This window comes from Muscardinus avellanarius (assembly GCF_963383645.1).
Source record: "Muscardinus avellanarius genome assembly, chromosome: 2".
Classification (NCBI taxonomy): domain Eukaryota; kingdom Metazoa; phylum Chordata; class Mammalia; order Rodentia; family Gliridae; genus Muscardinus; species Muscardinus avellanarius.
The window spans coordinates 66,679,083-66,701,730 of NC_137787.1; the positions used below are offsets into that span (position 1 = coordinate 66,679,083).

The 22,648-nt window shown below is 40.6% G+C and overlaps 1 protein-coding gene across 1 annotated transcript; it reads right to left on the minus strand.

The window, feature by feature from the left end:
* Positions 1–508: 508 nt before the first annotated feature.
* Positions 509–10,458, minus strand: DHRS9 (dehydrogenase/reductase 9; the record flags this gene model as incomplete). The annotated part of the gene is made up of 4 exons (XM_080720024.1): positions 509–732; positions 4,434–4,597; positions 7,960–8,218; positions 10,146–10,458. 4 exons carry the CDS (start codon positions 10,456–10,458, stop codon positions 509–511), a joined length of 960 nt encoding a protein of 319 aa, XP_080576150.1.
* Positions 10,459–22,648: the final 12,190 nt, after the last annotated feature.

Sequence of the window (22,648 nt, forward strand, 5' to 3'; positions counted from 1 at the left end):
CTGTTTTTCTGGTACCCTTAGCTTGTGCCAATGTCACGTAATGCTCTCTCTCTCTCGTTCTTTTCCGGTTTTCATCAAAACTTAGCAGCGAATTCAAGTCCTATAATCTCATTTCTAGCAAGATAACACATCTAATTAATTTATGAAAGCATTCTAGTTGTTTCAATATTTTGATAGGAGACAATATTTAACATTCAGGATTACTCAATAAATATGGGCAAGCAGTGGTGTCCATCATTTTGGATGAAGTCTTCTAATTTATCTTAAATCCTACAGACAGGCAATGCTTCATTACTGGGCAGGACTTGTCTATATGATGTGCCACGTCTCTTTCCAAAGAAGGCACAAGAAGGGACCCTGGAGCATCACTGGTGATGGTCTTCTTCTTTTGTAGAAAAAAGTATGACTTAAATGGATCCAGGTCAGATTAGGCAAAAAATGAAAAGGAGATGTATCCTTGAAATTAGCCAACCTCATAGCCTAGGGCAGACATTTGTGGTCAGCTGAGTCACACTGCCTTGGGATTAGCCAGTTTTACCTTCTGTTTCAACAATAAAAAGTCTTGCAAAATGGCTGGCATGTGAGACAGAGGTATCCAAAGAGTCTTGGCATCTTTTCCAACAACATAGCGAGTCTTCGGGAAGAGACTTGTTAGAGCATGGTCCATGCACTCTACCACTAGAGAGAGGTCCAGGTTCACACAGGATGTAGTGCTTTTCAGTTTCTCTACACCTACAGAAAGAGACAAAAACATTTACTCTTTGGAAGAAGAAGAAAAGCAGAGTAGTGAGCTTGGGTGCAACAGTGAGAGTGTAGGTAGGGGAGTTTATTTTGAGTTTACCCTTAGAATTGAGGCCCACTGTGATGGCTTTTCTATCTCTTTCTCTAAAAAAGATGCTATTATAATTTCTGTAGACCAGTGGCTCTCAAACTTGAGTGGGCAGCAGAACCTTCTAGAGGCTTTGTTAAAATCCACATTTCTGGGTCCCTACCTGAGAGTTTCTCAGTCAGTAGCTGTGAGGTGGGACCTAGGTTTTTGCATTTCAATCAGGTTCTCAGGTGATGCTGATGTGGCTGGTCTAAGGAATAAGCTTTGAGGACTACTGCTGTAAAGTAATGGGGGAAAGGTGCTTCACCTAAGAAGCTGTGGGATTGGTTCCTAATATGTTTTCAGGGAGAACTGTGTTTATAGGAAATACGAGTGTGTACATGTGCTTGTGAGTGTGTGTGTGTGTGCCCACATGTGTGGATCTATCATGCACCTCTATGATTCCAGTATAAAGAGAGATTTATTCCCAAATCTCCAGAGCCAGGAAGCTGAAAATATTCTGGTTCTCAGGTAAATGAAGTATCCACATAATGGGGGTTTAGAGAGCAGATATTTACAAGGAATTGCTAATGGTTTGGAATTCCAGTCTCTTCAATAAATAGTGCTGTGAAAGTAGCTTTCCACATGCAGAGGAATGAAATTGGATCCTAATCTCATTCTATCATTTACAAAAATAACTCAATATGGATTAAAGACTTAGACATAAAACCTAAAACTGTAAAACTACTAGAAGAAAACATAGCGGGAAATCTCTTGTTACTGTTTTTTTTTTTTTTTTAAGATATGACCCACAAAACACAAGCAACAAAAGCATAAATTACAGGTGGAAATATAGTAAACTAAAAAGCTTCTGAATAGCAAAGGAAAGAGATAAAAGAATGATGAGTCAGCTGGGTGTGGTGGTGCACACCTGGAATTTCAGTACTTGGGAGGCTGAAACAAGTTGTCCTTGAACTGCAGTTAGAGGTCAGTCTCAACAACTTAGTGAGTTTGTCTCAAAATAAAAAATAAAAAGGCGATGTGTGTATCTTGAAGTTAGGATGCTCCTAGGTTCAAGTACCAGTACAAAAAGAAAAAAAAAAAAAAAGAATGAAGAGTCAACCTATGGAATAGGAAAATTATAAGCAAACCATACATCTGATAGGGGTTAATACCAAAATATGAAAGGAACTAAAACAACTCAATAGCAAGGAAATAAATAAATAAATAATCTGATTTTAAAAATGGGAAAAGGAGCCAGGCATGGTGGTACCCATTTGTAATCCTGGCCACTCAGGAGGCTAAAGGAGGAAGATCAAATGTTTGAGGCCAGCCTGGGAAATTTAGGGAGATTCTGTCTCAAAAACTAAATAAAGCTGGAGGTTTAACTCAGTGGTAGAGTACTTCTGGGTTTAATTACTAGTATTGCAAACTACAAAGTCAATAAGTGACTAAGTAAATAAGTAGAAAAATGATCTGAATAGAGATTTCTCAAAAGAAGATATACAAATGGCCAAGAGGTATATGAAAAAAAGTCCCAATATATCTATACACCAGGGAAGCACAAATTCAAACTACAATGAGATATCATCTCATACCTGTTAGGATGCTTATTATAAAAGGATGAAAGATAACAAACATTGATGAAGATATGGAGAAAAGGTGACCCTTGTACACTGTTGGTGGGAATGTAAATTAGTATAGTCATGATGGAAAACAACATGGAGGTTCCTCAAAAAATTCAAAGTATCACTACCACATGATTCTCATCTGCTCTTAAAACATTCCCAAGTTGTGTTTTCTCAAGATAAAATCTGTGATTTTAGATCTTCTTTTTAACTCCCGGCCTCACCAGCCACAAGTTATCCAAGGAAACTAATAAGTATTAGTGGCTATTTGGAACTTCTGCTACCTTAGCTTGGGAGGTGAAAAAGCTGGCCTTAAATTTAAGGTCTAGTTTGGCACTGTGGGTCTGTCTGCTAAGTCCTAACATGGAAAAATTTAGGAAGAACAACCAATATAAAATTAGGCTCAATGCTTTTTGGTATTTCTTAGCACAGAGGAACAAAGAAATGATAAGTGTTGGAAATGACCAATATCCCAGTTACTCTGATCTGATCACAGTGTGATCAATAATGTCACACCGTGCTCCATAAACATGTACAATTAGAGCATGTCAATTAAAAATAAAGGAATAACTTGAAATGGAATTTGGTGATGTACTCTCAGCCATTTAAAAAGAATCAATGTCAATATCAAACATAGAATGCTCTTTTAAATGAGAAATTTTGTTTCTGAGGTGACAGCTGACAGCGAGACATTAGCTGGGAAGTTTGTCAAACAGACTTGTAATTGATTAATTGATATGTAGTGTGTGTGTGTGTGTGTGTGTGTGTGTGTGTGTGTGTGTGTGTTGCAGGGGGGATGGCTGAGTTAGGTAGATTTGACTCAGCTCTTGGCAGGATCACAGTTTGGGAGGATAGAGTGACCCACTGTTCAACCTAAAGCAGGAGCTCAGAAAATGTTTGAAGAATAGCAAGAAAATGTCAACTGGGCCAGGAAGTCTGTGGTGGAAGGGGAGTCCTGGTACAGGAAATATGTCCAAATTCCTTCATGCCTTGATCCACTCTAGCGAGGTCAGTGTCCAAGAATAAAAGGCAGAGTCAGGTTGGCCGGGTTCAAATCCAGCTCTCCCACTTACTATCGGTCCAATTTCACTTATTTCTTGATATCTCCCCATTTCTATAAAATGAGGGAGCTGATAGTGTCTACTTCACAGAGTCTGCAGGTTGTAAACAGCAGAGTCCACGCAGAGCACTTAGAATGGCGGCTGGTGACGAGGTCGTAGTACATGTTCACCCTGTTAGTCGCTGTTGTTTAATCTTTCTTCTTCCTCCTCCCTGACTCAGTCCTTGACTTCTGCTGCTCTTCCCTCCCTTCCCCTCTTCATGTGTTTCTGTTCCAGAATGCTTCCACCGAAAAAAATTCCCTGATCTCTCTCAGCACGTCTCAGCAGAAGTGCTCCTCTCCAGGTGTGGATTCCTTGGGCAGTTAGAGGCCACACCGTCTGGCTTTGCTTCTGGGCCTCTGGACCACATCTAAGGAGGGTCTGATTCTTTACATGCTATATAGTCTCATCACTTTGCAGTCTCACTTAGTTACTTTTGTTGTCAACTAGAGTATAAACTATCTGAGGGCCAGAGTCTGAGCCTTCTCTCTTTTGTAACTTGCATATGTCCTAAAGCAATGGAGAGGGACGAGGACCGTGGGCCACAGAGTCACCCCCTGGGCGGGTCCTGGCCTGAATGGAGGCGTGGTGTAATTTTGTCCCAGATATTCACCTTTCCAAGCCTCTGTTCACTATTCTAGCCACTTTTTCTGAGAAGTAGATCATATAATTAATTAGGCACTTATTATAGAACTCGGCACTTAGTACATACTCAGCAAATGTTTGTTAATACTCAGGGGAGCAGGAGATGACAGGGATGCATAGGGATCCCCGACCCATATTTAAGATCCCCATTGGCATATTACTCTAGGAACCCTGTTTTTTCATTTATGTTTGAGTCTCTTCGTGCTGTGACAATGAATCCTACAGGACACTGGGTCTACCCAACAAACTCACACTTTTCAATGTAACCTTCTCCATATTGCTGCTTGATGTCTGGAGACAGATGCTTCCAAATGGCAAGCTTTTTTTCAGTTGTGTTTACCGGATCTGCCAACTGTGTTTTGAACAATCCTGGTTCAATGCATGAGACATGCACGCCAAAAGCTTTCATATCCCGTCTGTGAAAAGAACAGTCAAAGATGCCTTTTATTTTATTATTTTAAAAGTTTGTTTTTCTTTTTTTTTTTCCCTGCAGAGCTGGAGCTCAAACTCTAGGCCTTGCCCCCTGCCCTTAGTCTAGTGCTCTACCACTGAGTTATATCCCCAGCCCTTATTTATGCTATTTATACACTATTATTTTTAAATGTTTAATACAAGATATTTTTTTCTTTTTTGCAGTATTGGGGATTGAACCCAGGGGCATTCTATCACCACGTTATACCCCCAGTCCTATTTGTCTATTTGTGTGTGTGTGTGTGTGTGTGTGTGTGTGTGTAGGTCTGGGGATGGAACCAGGAGAATTTGACCTCCAAGCTACATCTCCTGCCCTATTTTTTTATTCTTTATTTTGAAACAGGGTCTCACTGAGTTGCAGAGGGCCTCACTAAGTAGCTGAGGCTGGCTTCGAACCTGTGTGATCCTCCTGTCTCAGCCTCCCAAGCACGGGGATTATAAGCGTGTGCCACCACGCCCGGCATCTAATCCAAATTTTTTGAATGACTTATTTTCCCATGAATCTTTTCACAGAATCACAGAATTGGGGGCACTGGAAAGAAGTAGTTTGCTCTGTCCTCTTGTTTTGCAGATGAGCAAGCTGGAGCTGAGGGTGGTGAAGGGAGGGCAGGTTATGGTCACACTGGAAAGGGAGGTGGGTGGGATGCCTTCCCACACACACCAGCCCAGTGTTCATCTCCTAAAGCCGTCCTCCCTCCTTACACTGATGAGCACCTAGGCGAGAGTTGTTTCTTCTAGCACTCCAAGTACCTGATAGTGAGATGGCCCAATGACTGGCCCTGATGGACAAGTTCGCCTCCATTTTAGGAATGTGCCTAGATTGCGGGACAGACGAGGCTACACCAAGGACACAGCGTGACCATCCCTGATGTGCCGAGCCCCTCCCTGTGCCCGAGTGGCTCTGTCCTCATGTCACCATAGAAAACCTAAAGTCTATTCACTTAGTAGACATCAAGGTTTTAGAGGAATCATGGTTTCTCTATTTTTCTCTGTTTCTTTTCACCCCTTCTTCCATTATTCCCCCCTCAAGAGATAGCATCTCATTTTGTTGCTTAGGCTGACCTCGAATTCCTGGACTCAAGTCATCCTCCAGCTGAGGCGTAGCTGGGACTACAGGTGTATGTGACCACACCTGACTCACCTCTTTTTTTTTGTAAAGCAAAATAATGTACTTACTGCAAACCAGTGCGGGAAAAATTATTTCCTAAATTTTATGTATATTTCCACCAGGAATATATAATAAATAATTACCCTTTTTATAGAAGTCTTCACCATAGATTTTTAAGAAGCTCTATTAGTAAACTTTTTTTTAACTTTAATATATTTTATTTAAATAGATGAATCTCTATTAGTAAACTTAAAGCATGTGTAAATCTTGTTTTAGATTCTGTTTTCTAGCAACATAACTAGTATATAGTTTTAAATATATTTTACTAAAATATTAGTTTGCTCTCGAAATATTTTGAAAGGTATGTTATTTACACTAAAAAGAAAAGGCTATTTTTTTCTGCTTGATTGTATTTTATTCACCTGTTTTTTGATCTCCATTGGATTATGGAAATAGGCAATTCCAAGAAGGTATTTTGGAAGACTCACTCACAAAAATAACATACAACTAGAAACAAGCCAATAGGTATCCTTGCTGGGAAAATGTAGATTCATAGAGCCGGATCCTCTTTCAATTGGACTACTGCCCCTAAGCCCTACTATATGGAAACACCTAGAACTGCTACTGAACTGTGGCCTACAGGCATAATATAATGTCAAATGCCAGTTCCATGATTGATAAGAAAATAAACACTCTGTATTGATTACCTTTAAGCATAGCATGGCTGTACTGCAAATTCCACAAATCTTTCAGTCAAAATATTTTTCTAACAGTACGTAAATATCTAAGTCTACTAAAATTTTATTATGATAACTTCAGTTTGTAGAGGCGAACTCAAGGTCAACCATGGAGGCAAATGAAGGCTCTTCATAACCCTTCTGCTCAAAGTGTGGTCCCCGGAACACTGGCAGCACCTGGGTGCACCTTTGCAAAGAATCTCAGGCCCCATCCCAGACCTACTCACTCAGAACCCACAGCTTAGTAAGGTGATTCACTCATGTGAACATTTTGGTAGCATTCTTCCAAAATTATTGTGTTTATTTTCTGGGAGAATCAAACTTGGAAGCCTGATCACATGGCAAAGCGAAGTCGTTCTATTTTTTACTAATCTCAATGAAATACTCTAACCTTTTATTAGGAAGTCTCTCTGAGATCTATGAGCATAAACTCTAGCATATGCCTTCAACAAATACTAATTGAGTGGGTAAATGGGTGAAATGAAAGAAAGTGAGTATCTACTCTGGTCTTCTGTCTCTCCTATCACAGCACCACTTGGCTGAACACTTTCATTTGCTTCTCCAGGCCCTTCTTCCAGCACCTTCTCTGGGAAGGCAGACCTTCATTAACTGCCCTCTGGCTTCTGGTGGGCAAGTCAGGAGATCAGGGGTGTGAGAGGAGCAGGGTGGGGGCAGTGATTTCTCCTGTGGAATCACACTGGTCATTTGATCCCTCAGTTGACGCTGACAGCCTGTGTCCAGGTTATAGAAACTTCCCTCTGTCCTTATCCCTTCAGTCCTCTGGATTGAAATGTCCCTGCTGTCATCAACTCCTGCATACTACATTGTCCTCTGGAATTCCCTATACACCTCCTACACGTGTGCAAATCGTCCCTTAAGTAAGTTCTGTTCCCTTTACTCAATTTGAATATCCCACCACTTCCTGCCAGAACCTTGACTGAAAGAACCCCGAGCAACTTAGGGTTTTGGGTTGGTAAGTTCGGGTTCCAGGTAGGACAGGTTATGCATACTCCTCTGTTTCTTGCACTGAATGCAGCTGCAAAGCCTGGACAGAGTGCATTGAGCAGCTATTTAAGAACTGGTATTTTTCTACTTAAGGTTTAAATAAGATGTACCCCTGTGCCTGCAACTGACTGTAACAGCAGTGGAAAGACCTACCCTGGTACAGGCTCAGTGCATGATTATACTCAATGACCCATTGAGTATAATTCAACACCACTATTAACATTAATGCAAAAATTTTAAAAAGGAGTAAGATAGATTTGGGTTCAAATTTTAGTTTTACCATTCATTAGCTGGGTGACCCAGCTAATAAGTTACATCAATTAGATAAGTGACTTAATCTCTCTTAGTTTCAGTGGTAATCATCTATACACTGGAAATCATTTGAAGTATTAAGCAGTGTCTGGTACACACATAGCATTCAAAAACAGTAAGCAGCTATTATTTCTGTTTGCCTTACCTTAAGCTGTCGTTGAAGCCTTCTACTGCATACTTAGATGGACTATAGCCCCCTCCACCCAATGAAAGCCGACCTCCAATGCTGGAGACATTGATAACCCTCCCTCGAGCTTTCTTGACCAAGGGAAGCATATTTAACGTCACATCGATGAGTCCAAACAGGTTCACTTCAATGGGTTCTCTGTAGTCCTCCACTGTTAGCCAGTCAGTGGGAGCCAGCACACCCAGAACTCCAGCATTATTTATCAGACCCCAGAGACCTACAACAGAGAGGAGGGAAAGGATAGAAGGTATGTGGTATGGTATGTGTGTGTGTGTGTGTGTGTGTGTGTGTGTGTGTGTGTTACTGGGAATTGAACCCAGGGCATTCTACCTATGAGCTACGCCCCCAGCTCTATTTTATTTTTGTATTATTTTTTAAGTTTTGAAACAGGGTATCACTAGGTTGATAAGAGTCTCACTACTTGCTGAGACTTTCCTCAAACCTTTGATCCTCCTGTCTCAGTCTCCCATGTACTGAGACTACAGGCATGTGCCACCACGCCCAGTTGAAGGCAGCATTGATATGGGCACCTTTGATGGAAACATAGCGCCTGCTTAATGCAGGGGAGTTATTGTCCTGATTTGTAATATTTTGCTATTTGGGGAAGTAGTAGCAGAGAGAATGGAAGACTAAATCAAAGTAGTTGAAATTCTGTTACTGGAATTATGTCTCACTGTTTTTCTGTTTTTGATTCTGAATGCCAAATACTGATACTTTGTGAGTGAGACTTTCTGCTCTTTCCTCTCAGATCTAGAGTAAATCGGTCTATTTTTCCTCTCTTGAGAGATGGCAAAACTAGTGAATATAAAAGATTCTATATGGAGAGAATGAATTCAATCTACTTCATATTTATTTTTAGTAAACTATCCAATCACATACTTGCCTTGTTTTATGATGAGAAACACTTGATATTGCTAAAGGTATTTGGAATTCAAGCATTCAAAAGTGGAGCCTTCCTGGGCATGGTGGCACATGCCTGTACTCCTAATACTTAGGCTGGAACAGGAGAATCTTATCTTCAAAGCTAGCTTCAGCAATTTAGCAAGACCCTCAGCAACTTAATGAGACTCTGTTTGAAAATAAAAAGGCTGGGTGTGTAGCTCAGAGATAGAATACCCCTGGGATCAATCCCCAGTGTCAAAAAAAAAAAAGGCTTATTAAATCCTTATGTTTGGGCTTCAGGTTCAGATACATGATGAAGACATAATTGAGAAAAAAACATAAACATTTTTTTTGGTGAATCCCAGTATCTTCCTCCATGAGAATATTCAACTTGAAAAGCCAATAAAACTTTTTTACTTAAGACAGGCATGGTGGTGATTACACCTGTAATCCCAGCATTCGGAAGGCTGAGACAGGAGGATCACGTGGACAGCCTCAGCTACTTAGGCCCTCTGCTACTCAATGAGACCCTGTTTTTTTAAAAAAGAGACAAAGCCGGACCTGGTGGTGCACATTTCTATCCCAGGATTCAGGAGGCTGAGACTGGAGGATCGCGGTTTGCAGACAGCCTCAGCTACTTAGTGAGGCCCTCTGCAACTCAGTGAGACCCTGTTTCAAAATAAAGAATAAAAATAGGGCTGGGGTGTAGCTCGGTGGTAGAATGCCCCTGGGTTCCATCCCTAGTACTGCAAAAACAAACAAAACAAAAAACTTTTTACTTCAGAACACGGCCATCAGAGCCTACCGCAGAACGCATGTCCAGGGCCTCCGCATTCCTCCAAGACCACCTGAGACTTACACTGCCACTCTCGGGCTCTTTCTTACCTGGAGCCATTTGGTAGTGAAAAGTGGGCCCTGGGTATCCAGATGGTGATGTGGGGATTGTGCCTATGTTCTCCTGTAGAGTTTAAAACTCTAGACCACCTCTGCTATATGAGTGGCTGTAGTAACACATCACAGGACACCAGGGGAAGTCAGCACTTTTGTCTCTGCTCTGAATTCAACTGCTAGAACTGAGTCCTGACCATAATTTGGGCCTTGTTTCTTGTGTACACAGAAAGCCTGCTACTTGGAACCACACAGTGCTCTCCTGAGATTAGAGGCATGTGCAGGTTGTGTTTAGAAGAAGTTTTCCTGAAGGGTCACTTAAAATTGGAACACACTATATTTTGGTTTAGTTACCTCCCTCTCCCTTCTCTCACCTTTATCCCCAACTTGGTTCTTTATCCACTGGGTGGTCCTCTTGACGTTCTCGGGGTCAGTTACATCCAGAAGAACTGTGTGAAGTCTCTCTGACGTTTCTGCCTTCAAAGCTGTTGATCCTGATTCAGTTAGACAGGCAGCAATGACATGAAATCCTTTCTTATCAAAAGTTCTGGCTGCCAAGTTTCCAAAGCCCGTGTCACACCCAGTGATGAAAATGTACTTATCAGTGATGTTTGCGATCTTTGGTTGTCCTTTATAGTTCCACAGAAAAGCACAGAGGACTAGGAAGGCTAACACCCAAAAAAGCATTTTGGATTTTTTTTTTCCAGTATGTAACAGGGAGCCTCCTTTCTTGTATAATAAGAAAAGATGGTGTCCTGAGTGTTCAAAATTAAACAGAAAATTCAAATTAGAATCAACAAAGTATAACCCAGGATTGATAAACTTGAGACATTTTAAGGCATTTGAGTAGATGAAAGTTACAAAAAAACAATAATTCTTATTTGGTTGTTTGTTGAGAAGATGGTCATTGGAATGATAAACTGTTCCTCTAAGGCAATACAAAATCTAACCAAGTAGAATCCAGAAAAATTAAATGGAAGAGAGAAAGGGAGGTACATGGCAAGGCTGACACAGGTTCCCAGGTGGAAATGAAGGACTATAGCTGTTTGGAGTGGTGAAATCAATCACACTTGCAAACTCATCCACCTGTAAGATGGGCTATCATGGGAAAATCTTACCTCTTGCCACTTGATGAAATCCAAGAGCTAGATAGGCTCAAAATCTATTAGAAAGTCTAGTTTACTGTTACTAGTTCTGTTAGACTCACAATTATTTGCAGACTGTCAGGAAAGGGAGATCATTTTCCTATTGTCACTAAGGAAACATTTCAAGTTGAATTCCATTTTCTTATTTTGAATAGGCTAATGTTGGTCTCCAGCCCTGCTCTGAGAGTGTTACAACTCAATGCAGACAGTATTAAAGTAGGAGATCAGTCAGTGCAGTGAGAAGTGGGGGAGTTGAATAGGAAGAGACACAGTATCCCAAAACAGGATTCCAAATCCTCAAAGTCTATGAACACCAGCTTCCCGTGAGAAAATAAAAATCACATACACAGAGGACAAAGTAAAGCAAAGAAATATTGTAAAAGTGAGGCTTTGATGACAAATGGTAGGGAACCACTTGGAAAACTAATTTTGTCAGGGTTGGAGCAACCTACAGCTAAAATCAAACAAAGAGGAGGGCTCCCTTTGCCCTTTCCTTGGGAGCCTCTATCTGAATTTTCCCTTAGCATACTCTCTCCTACCAAGGGCCCTGGGAAGAACCAGCTATTCAGAAGGAACAAGAACAAGAGCCTGAGGGTAGGCTCTGTGTCCTGACTGCATCACAGGAGCCCAGCCCAGCCAACTCACAGCCATAGGGAGAAAAGGAGAGCACCAGCTCCCTCCCCACACAGGAGCACCTCTGTTGACTTCTTAGTGTCTGGAGGGAAGAGGAGCCAGGGAAAACATCATATGTGAAAAGACTATGTTTTTCCCTGTAATCCAGAAAGTTTCCTCTGTGGCCACACAATATCTTTGCCTTTGATCCAGACCCTTTCTTAGACTCAAGAGGGCCATGAGTGCATACATTAGATTTTACATTTACTGTTGCAAAAAAAAAAAAACAATAAGAACAACTTAGAGAAAGAAAGGCTTAGTTGGCTTAAGGCTTCAGAGGTAGAGCCTATAAATGACTGGCTCCAAGGCAGCTAGAAGTAGAGAGAGGAAGAGACCAGGGGAAGGTGTAGAACCTAAAGCCATGTGTCTAGTGATCTACCTCTTCCAGCCTACAGTTGCCACCCAGTAAATCCATTCAAATTATTAATCCATCAATGAATTCATTCACTGATGAGGTGAGAGGCCCTGATTCAATTATTTCACCTCTGAACATTTCTGTATTGCCAGCACGTGAGCTTTTCTGGGACATTCCATCTTAAAACCATAAGAGTACCACACAAAGGGCAATCAGTAGGCCTGAGTTGGCTTGAAACCAGAGAAATACAGTAATATATGCATATCCATGTTCATAGCAGCACAATTCACAATAGCCAAACTATGGAACCAACCTAGGTGTCTATCAACAGATGAATGGATTACAAATATATGGGAAATACACAATGGAATTCTACTCAGCAACAAAGAACAAAACTATGGTATTTGCAAGAAAATGGAAGGACTTATGTTAAGTGGGAACATTATGTTACGTGAGATTAGCCAATCGCAGAGAGTAAAGGGTCATATGTTTTCTCTAATATGCAGGAACTAGGGAGTATTTGGGATACCAGAGGGACTCCAGATAATGGAGCAGATCCTCAGTGGATCCAGGAAGGAAGAGTAGGGGAGAAGGAAGGTAAGGGGAGGAGGAAGGCTAAGGTTCTTTAATGGAAACACTACCATCAACTATGTGTATACATGTGAATATACCATTGTCAGTCTGGGTATTGGGAGAAAGGAAAATGGGAGGGATCAAGTACTTTGTGCATGTATACTTGTCAACATGATTTACATTATGATGTGAGTCTATAATGCACCAATAAAAAATAGGTCTGGGTTGAAATATAGGCATTGAGGATGCTTCTGTAATCATGGCTATTCACAAGTACTGTTCTAAAAGGATCTGTGAGGCCAGGTAGTTTTATAAACATTGGGCTTAATTTTCTTATAATGTTTTCTAACCTTTCCTTTGAACTCTTTTAAAAAATTGTTTATTTTTTTCTCTACCTATAAAGCAATTTGTGTTCAAGGTGAAAATAAAATAAAATGTAGAAAAAATTAAAGAGTAGTGATGGTTATCACATTTGACTCAACATTTTGGTGCATTTTCTTCCAGTTTGTTTTCTGTATGTGTAAAAATTTCTTACTCTAATAAGGTATATAGGCATGTATATAAATAGAATTTTATATACCCTACCCCACACTTTATTTCTACCACTGTATAAGAAACAGAGTATTTCAGATAAAAAAAAACTCAATGTAATATATTTTCTTCTTCTCAAGGGAATTCGGGGCTCTGTTTTCATCTCTTTTTTTTCTTAAAAGATCTATAGCTAAGGAAAGAAAGGAACTGTCCATGAATAATATTAAGTCAGAGGGAAATATTAAAATATATTAGGTTTGTTAAACAGCTGTAACTATTTTTAAAACATTCAGGATTTTATATTACCATGGTTTAATAATTTGGTATGGTTTTCTTAAATCTTTTTTGTTTAGGAGTTATGATTTGTTGCAAATTAATGTTCATGTAGCAGTATTTTCCCTTCCTAAATACATAAATACAATAAAATATCTAATTATGGAGAAGATATAGCAAACTCTTGTGAAATTACATATTTAAATTTTGAAATTTTACATTTATAAATTTAATTGGTCTAGTATTTTGTTCCTCTGGTCTTGGTAGTTATTGAATATAAAACTGTTTGGTGTATACCCTGAATGATAACCAGGTGTACAGGTATACAACTGTAGTCCCAGCTACTCTGAAGGCTGAGGTGAGAATCACTTGTGCCCAGAGATCAAGACCAGACTGCGCAACATAGCAAGACCTCCAACACCTCTATCATCTATCTATCTATCTATCTATCTATCTATCTATCTATCATCTATCTATCATCTATCTATTTATCTATATATATATATCATCTATCTATCATCTATCTATGTATCTATCTACATCATGCCTATAATATATGTTTCCCCCCCTGAATGGATTCTAGCTTTTTCATAATCCAAATTCCTAAGGGAATTATTTGAGGAACACAAAAGTTTATGGGTCTTAATGTTCCCTAGAGCAGAGAGTGGAAACTTTTTCGTTTGGTTTTGCCAGGTGCAAGTGTGAGGAAGTAATAGTGAAATTACATCTGCAAAGCACTCTACCTAGCACTTTTACATATAGGTCTCATCTGATCCTCTCAACGGCTTTTTAAGTTAGAGCGGGCATATTATCCTCCTTGTTTCAAAGAAGGGAAACGGGCTCAAGGATACAGAGTGGGTTGCCAGGCCACTGGGACAGGAGTGCTGTGCCCTTCCAACCAGGTAGGTGGAGTCCCTGAATACTGAACTGGGACTAAGCAGTGGCAAGCTGAGCTGAGTCAACATGTGGCATCTTGCCTAAAAGGCTGGGATAAAAGTCCACTGGCTAAAAGCAAACTGATATCTGAAGTGGTGGTTGCTACAAGGTTGCATACGGTACAAATGTGTGTGGGCCATACTCAAGGAAGGGGAGGAGAAGAGGGGCTGGGGGCAGGAAAGCCATGAGGAAGGTGGGTTCAGTTCCTGTGTATGAAAGTAGATTACTAGCCCTAAGGGGCTTGATTCCAGTGGGTGGAGGATTTGGGCATCTCTGAAAGGTCCTTAGGCAAAGAGGTTCCCCAGAACCTTGAGAGAGTCTACGGACAGAATTCAAGGGTCTGCCTGCTTGGATGGGAAAAAAATTTCATCTTTTTTTCCTCTCTTAACTGTAACTAAAAGTTAGCACATTTTTCATTTATGAAAGTAATAACAAACCACAGCTGTATTTGTAGTACCTGTGATTTTTTTACCCATAGAAATGACAAATATCTTGCTATAATTGGAGTTATCTCAAAATATGGTGTATCCTCATTACTTTAAAATTATGGTGATTATCACTCCTGCCATCATATATTATCTAGTATATTAATGTATAAGAAAATGTTTTAAACATTTTGGATGCATTTCAGTATAGTAGACTTCCTGCAGAACTCTGTGTGTTTTACTTTATGCATTAAAAGTTCCTCATACTTAAAAGGTAGCTGTGGTAAAAACAATGGCATAAATCCCAGTTTTCTAGAACATATTGATACATGCAATTCAACAAGAACAAATTGAATCACACAAAATCAATGCTTTCACTATAACTAGAAAACAGGCAAATTTCAAATTGTTTAATTGAGAAAATTAGTAAATACATTGTGGCTAATGGAAGCCAGGTTTCACACTGTCAGAAGGAGACATTGCAAATGTTGATTGAATTGAACCCTGTGGATTAAAGTTGGAAGAATCAGTATGCTCTCGGTATGGTTTTAATATGTGTAGGTAGATATAGAAATAAATAACTGAGTTTCTAGATGTCTCTGTTTAACTATAAAGCAATGAAAACATAATAGCAATGCACATACCAGGGGCTCAGATCCTGTTTTTTAAGTATTGTATTTGTAATTGTTGGAAGAGCTAGTATCAGGGCTGGTTTGGTCTGGAAAAGTACAAACTGAACCCAGAACATCTTATGCTAGAATGTAAAACAGTGCCCAAAGATTGTTGGATACATATCAAAAGTACATCAGAGCCAGCTGGAAGGGGCTCCCGCTGGCTGAGTAGGAGATAATCTGAGCATTAAAACAAATCATGATGATAACAGGCCAATTATTTTGGGCAATAGTGATCAATGGATGTTAAAACCAGTGGGTGAGATTTGGATGAGGGACAATAATTATAGCATTTCAAAGGATGTCCTCCAAGGACACTTGGCTAATTAAAAAGAGGATAGTGATTTTACAGTGCAAATATCTGATAGGTATCATATTAACCAAATGATAAAAGTTAGCATTACTAGTTATAAAGCAAGTATTATCTCATACTTGGCCAGTGGGAGCCCCTTCCAGCTGGCTCCATGTACTTTTGACACAAGAACACTTCTGTGCCCAACTCAAAGTTAATCATGCAGGGGGAAAAAAGTTCCACAAAGCATATGCTTTGTGTGCTTCAAAAATGTCAAAGCCAAAGCTGGGCGTGGTGGTGCATGCTTGTAATCCCAGCATTTGGGAGGCCGAGACTGGAGGATTGTGGTTTACAGACAGCCTCGGCCACTTAATGAGGTCCTTTGCAACTCAGTGAGACCCTGTTTCAAAATAAAGAATAAAAAATAAGGCTGGAGGTGTTGTTCAGAGATAGATGCCCCTGAGTTACATCCCCAGTAACACACACACACACACACACACACACACACACACACGAGTCAAAGCCATGAATAAGGGAAGAAAAAAGAGGAGGACTTCTAAATTGAAGGAGACTAAAGAGGTAAGACAATGAGATGCAACATATAACCCTGGACTAGAAAACATTTTTTCTTATTTCAAAAAGAGCATTATTGGGTCATTATTAGGACCTAACATTATCAGGTCACACTATTAGTGAAATTTGAATGAAACCTATAAATTTTGTAACAAATGTTGCATTAATATTAGCTTCCCGCCGGGTGTGGTGGCACACGCTTGTAATCCCTGCGCTTGGGAGGCAGAGACAGGAGGATCGCGCAGGTTCGAAGCCAGCCGCGCGCGCTGGCTTAGGAGACGCTGTTTCCAAATAAAAATGTAAAAATAGGTCTGGGAGTGTAGCCCGGAGGTAGAAGGGCTTCCAGGAACCCCAGTACCACACACAAAAAAAATTAGCTTCCCAATTTTTTTATAATATAGAAAATGTTCTGCTTTTTAGAAAATATATATTGAAAAATTTAAAGATTAAAAAGCATGTCTTCAGCTGACTCTGAAACAGTTCAGAAAATAGTATTATGTATAAAACTAAACATAGTAAAACCACACAGGTATACAGAGAGAATGAGAATGCAAATGGGGTAGAATGTTAGTATTCGGGAAAGCTAGGTTGTACTGTCTTTTCACCGTTCTTTGAGTTTAAAATCATAGTCAATCCTCCATATCCATGGGCTCCACATGCACAAATTCAACCAACTGCAGACTGAAAATATTTTTTAAAAATTGCATCTGTACTGAACATACACCGTCTTTTTTCTTGTCATTAATCCCTAAGCAATATGGTGTAACTATTTACATGACATTACATTGATCTAGGTATTATAAGTAACCTAGAGATGATTAAAAGTATACAGAAGGATGTGTTTGGTTATATGCCGTTTTAATGACTTGAGCACCTACAGATTTTGGTATCCGTGGGATACCATTGACGGAGAAGGGGCCCTGGAACAAACCCCTCACCTGCTGATAGACCACTGTGTTTCAAAATAAAAAGTTAAAAATTTGGCAACGAAAAATTAAGGAAATTTTTCCCCTGAGGGGGGGAAAAAAGACTTCATCCATCTGCTTTGGGTTCCATGCACAAAATAGGTATGGACACCAGGATTTTGGAGTGGAGTAACTGTGGATACCAAGTTGCCTGCCTTCTACTCTTGGGTGAGCTTGCCTCCAGAACCACTGGGGAAAAACAAAAACTCAGACCAGAGCAGCTAGATTCCCTGTCTCCTCCTCATTTTTTCCCACTTCTCCCTCAACCTACTCCCCAACTCCTTAAACCCATTTCTCCTTGACAACAAGCAAACTTGTTGTCAAGCTTTTTAGTTTATGGATGGGATAAACTAGTTTATGGAAGCTTTTTAGTTATGGATGGGATATCATTAAAATGTGTTGTCTTTATTAGGTGTACCTCAGGGCTGAGTGTCAGTACCAAGGCGATATTCCAGGCTGTAGCCAGAATCCCAGGGACTGCCAATAGTGACCTAGAGTTTTACAAAGCCCTCTCTTACCCCAAATACCATTGTACAAAAATTCTAGCTCTTCATTCTCTAGAGTTCATATCCCCCTAGGTCATTGGACTAAGTCAGCTATAAACCAAACATTTCTTTGACCTCTAGTAGTAGTTTTAGCCAACATACCACTTCTGGGCAGCAGGCCCCAATCAGAGCTATGGGGACCATGCCCTGTACACAGAAGCTGATAGATGACCAGTTGGTTCATTGACCACTGAGAAGTAAATGAGTAACAGCCACGAACAGGGCTGACCTACTCTGCTGACTTTGGTCACCTCTACCTTGTTCTCTGGTTCCAACAAGTTATTCTCAGGCCACTGACCTCAGCTGCTTGAGTGGTTTGCTTCTCTGCTATGTCTTCCGATCCATCTTATGAACTGGAAGTATAGTCAGAGTGCAAATTTCTTGGTTCAAAGCAGCAGAGCAGCGGCCAGGAGGCCAGACCTCAGAAGCAGGCAGGTCAGTGTTCAATTATTTTCCACTCGTCAGAGCACCCTTGAGCAAATTGCTTACATTCTCTGAGCCTCCATTTTCCTACCTGTAAAATGATGATTCGATATTTGCCTTGGAAGGTACCCGGTGAACTCAGGTGACTTAGCACCTGCTCACAGAAGAACCCTTTGAGCCTTATGGCAGGAGTGATCACTTTCACTCTGCAGGTGGTCTTCTCTATGTGTTGGTCTGTCTAGGCATGAGTTCCTAAGCTTTGGCACTTTGGTATCTGGGGCCACATGGTATGGCAGCCTGTTCTGTGTAGCATCCATACCAGGCCGGTACCTCTTTTCCGCTAGTATTAACAAAATGTCTCTAGACATTCCAAAATGTCCTTTGGGGACAAAATTGCCTCCGGTTGAGGGCCACTTGTCTGGAGCTCCCTTGTGTTGGGGGTCTAGACCATCACAACACCCAGAATTACTGTTATGGAAACTCTGTCATTGGTTTCTTGGCCATTTCTCATTGAGAAGAATTTATTATTTTATGGCTTCAGCAGAAAAGAATCATTACTTATAAAAGTTACTCATATCCTGCTGCTGTAAGCATTCGTTTCCATGATTTTTTTTTTTTTTTGGTACTGGGAGTTGAACCCAGGAGCATTCTACCTCCAGACTACACCCCCCCCCCCAGCCCTATTTTTATTCTTTATTTTGAAACCGGGTCTCACTGAGTTGCAAAGGGCCTCACTAAGTAGCTGAAGCTGTCTTTGAACCCCAATCCTCCTATCTCAGCCTCCCAAATGCTGGGATTACAAGAGTACACCACCGCGCCTGGCTTCATATACTATTTCTTTCATTCACTCATCAAAATATTTCTGGTGCAAGGTAGGTATCACATGTAATAAGATCATTTGTTAAAGAGTGGCTAGAACTAAAACTTCAATATCCAAACTCAAACTATGTGAAAGGAGGAGAAACTGCACAGAACACATTGTCAGTCAATAGGAGGCATGAAAACAATTTATCAAAAATTATCTACCCTGCCACAAAAACCCAGAAGGAACCAAGAAAGGAGAACTAATTTTCTTCTCATTTGCATGCAGAAAGCTTAAAAAGGAACTGCCTGTCAGCAGTGATAGGAAAATACTGTGGCTTGCTTCTGCTTCCTTTAAGTTTCTCTTCCTAGCTTTCTTTTCCTAGTAAAACATTTAAAATAAAATCCTTTGATTTCACTTCTTATTTATCTTCCTCTGCTCCTTAAAAATAAATGACATATGCTGGGCGTGGTGGTGCACGCTTGTAATCCCCGTGCTTGGGAGGCGGAGGCAGGAGGATCGCGCAGGTTTGAAGCCAGACTTGCTGGCTTAAGGGACCCTGTTTCCAAATAAAAAGATAAGAAATAGGTGTCTGGGAGTGTAGCCCAGAGGTAGAAGGGTTTCCAGGAACCCCATTACCACCACAAATAAATAAATAAATAAACAAATAAACAAACAAATAAATAAAAATGACATAATTTTTTAAAAGTGACAAATGTTTCAATGACCTTGTGGATATACTTTTTTGTTTGTTTTTGTTTTTGTGGTACTGGGGATTGAAACCAGAAGGCATTTTACCTCTGAGTTATATCCCCGGACCTATTTTATTTTATTTTTTAATTTTTAAACAGGATCACTCTAGGTTGATGAGAGTCTCACTACTTGCTGAGGCTGTCCTCAAACCCATGATCTGCCCATCTCAGCCTCCCAAGTACTGAGGTTACAGGTGTGTACCACCATGCCCAGGTCTTTTCGATCTCCGAGCTACACCACCTGCCCTATTTTTTATTCTTTATTTTGAAACCGGGTCTCACTGAGTTGCAGAGGGCCTCACTAAGTAGCCCAGGCTGTCGGTGAACTGTGATTCTTAGGGTCTCAGCCTCCCAAATGCTGGAATTACAAGCATGCGCCACCACGCATGCCTTTTTTTTTTACCTTTCTATTGAAGTAAAAAGTTCTGTTTCTTTTTAGCTCAGGTGGTCTTTCAAAAACTTCCACTGCTCTTTATTTTTTTTTTCAAGAAAAATGAACTTTGGAGTCCAATGACACAAACTATATAGTCAAAGAATTATGTTTCTGTGAAAAAGACTATTGAAGGTGGGTACCCAGAAATCCGAAAAGCTAAGAAATTGAAGCCCAGGGGCCTGACATGAAATGTGCTTGGATTGAGCAGCAAAGTTGTCATGAAGATCTGATTAAAATGGTGATGGGGAGGTAATGAAGACAATGCTCATCATAACAGGAAGGAAGGCCCCTCATCCAAGGGAGGACGCAGGTCCTCCCCAGTTAGCTACTGTGCTCCAGACTCTGGATTTCCTGATTCCTGAGAGGCAGCTGCCGTCCACGCCCGGTCTGTGCTCTGGTAGTAGGACAGTGAGGCACAGAGGGGCATGTGTGCCGGCTGCCTCTGCAGACTCACTCAGATGACTTCCCGGGAATGCACTGCTGTCCCTACTAGTGGACATGCACCTGCCTGCTCTAGGTAGGGAAGACCTCCTGGATTTGTTTTGAACTTTTACTTCTAAGAATTAAAGTATTTCTGGTTTTCTTTTTCTTCTCTCAAAACTTTTAGTTTATAATTCACCATAACATCTATAATTATTAGTTTATTATCCCCAGTACCTGTTAGGCATATTTTGCTAATATTCCTTTGGAAAGTATTGTCAGTTTAAGAGTAATTCTTAAAGCCCTGGATATTTTATATATGGTCACTGAATGATAACTGGAAGGGATTATATAGTGTGTATTATTGTAAATTATGGTCACAAAGCTTCAGAGATAGTTTAGAATATAGAAAGAATATATATATAGGTTCAGGGAATGTGTTCAAACCATCAGGATATTTCTTTCAGCCACAGTTATCTCAGAGCAGAAGAAAAGGCTAAACATTGTCCCTTAAGAAAATGACATTTGTTATAAGGGTGTCAAAACCAGTATCCATTTTTCTCATTTGAAATATATGAAGTAAGAAAATTTTGCTTGTATTTAAGCACTGAGATTTATTCTTAAAATTGAGCATATGCTTTTCAAGTCTCAATATATGATACAACATTTAACTTCTATCTCACACTGCACCTAGCAATGGCTATTTTTAGAGCATCCAATTTATGCCAAGGAATGCTAAGTAAATAAAGCACAATCCCGACCCTTGGAAAATAGTGGGATGGGACATTTCAGAGTCATTTGCATGGTCCTAAATTGAATGCCTTTTAAACTCTGTCCCCACATGCCAAGAATCAAGTCATTAAGAGAAAGAGAGAGCCATGGCACCATTTGACTACCAAACCACTGGCTCATAAAATGGGAGTAAATATTGGAACAGAATTTTTGCTGTCATCCCAGGATTCAGGGATCAAATGTGCACTATCAGGAATTTCCCTGCTTCTTTCCAATGATTTTTCCATACTCTCGTGTGTGTGTGTGTGTGTGTGTGTGTGTGTGTGTGTGTACTCCTGTAAACTGACATTTTATAACATTGGTAAAGCAAGTGGACACACCGGTCAGACCTGCGCAGCTCGCAGCAAATCCATTGCTCCATCTAAGATTCCTATGCCTTTTGGAGCCCTTCTTTCTCCAGGTTCCAGTTCATCATCAGAGTCACAGAAGGTCTCAAGTAGGCACACAGAGAGCGACAACAAGGAGAGGTCGAGTAACTTGTGACTCGAGGGCGCTAAAGGATGCTCAAAGCAGGATCTCGGTCACTCTGAGACCAGTTGTGTGGTGAGTTGGCCTCTGTTCCCACCCCTGCCTTCTAACGTGATACATTAGAGAAAAATAGCAGCAGTTGGCCCAACTTGATGAGCAAAGGAATAAACAACCAGGCAAGCAAGCAAACAAATGAACACAACATAGTCTCCAGTTACCTTAGCAGAGAGGCTTCGGAGGCAGAAGCTGCTGGCGGACTTGCTGGGTGATCGCAGGCTTCCTGTGGTGCAGAGGGGAAGGAAGTCACCTCAACCAGCCGGGCTGAGCCTCTCGAGGTGGAGGTGCCTGGGCTTCCTTCGAACTCAGAGAACCTACATGTGTGAGGAGTCCTCCCTTCTCTCCCCGGCTGAGTCACGCCTATTGTGACACTGAAAGATGACTAAGTCTCTCCTCAATGGATGAAGGAAGCCAAGAAGCTGTAGGCCACGTGTTTCCAAAGGAATCCGTCGTAATTTCTGCTGCATTAAATTTAGCTGCTTGTAGAAGGAACTTAAAAATGACCAACATCATCCCTTTCCAGGTGGCCACAATCTCTTGACCAAATGCAGCCGCTAAAATAATGTGACAGGGAAGCATTTTGTGAATGGCTTGGTGTATTGTGTTCATAATTTGATTCTCAAGTTAGGATTATTATTCTAGTCTTTGTCTTCCTGAGAAAATGCCTTCGACGCTTTCTTGCTCCTTTCCTCCTGAGAGAGGAAATAACACACATCATTCTCTGATGATCCTCTCTACTGTTTTTGATTCTCTCTACTATTTTTGTTTTATCAA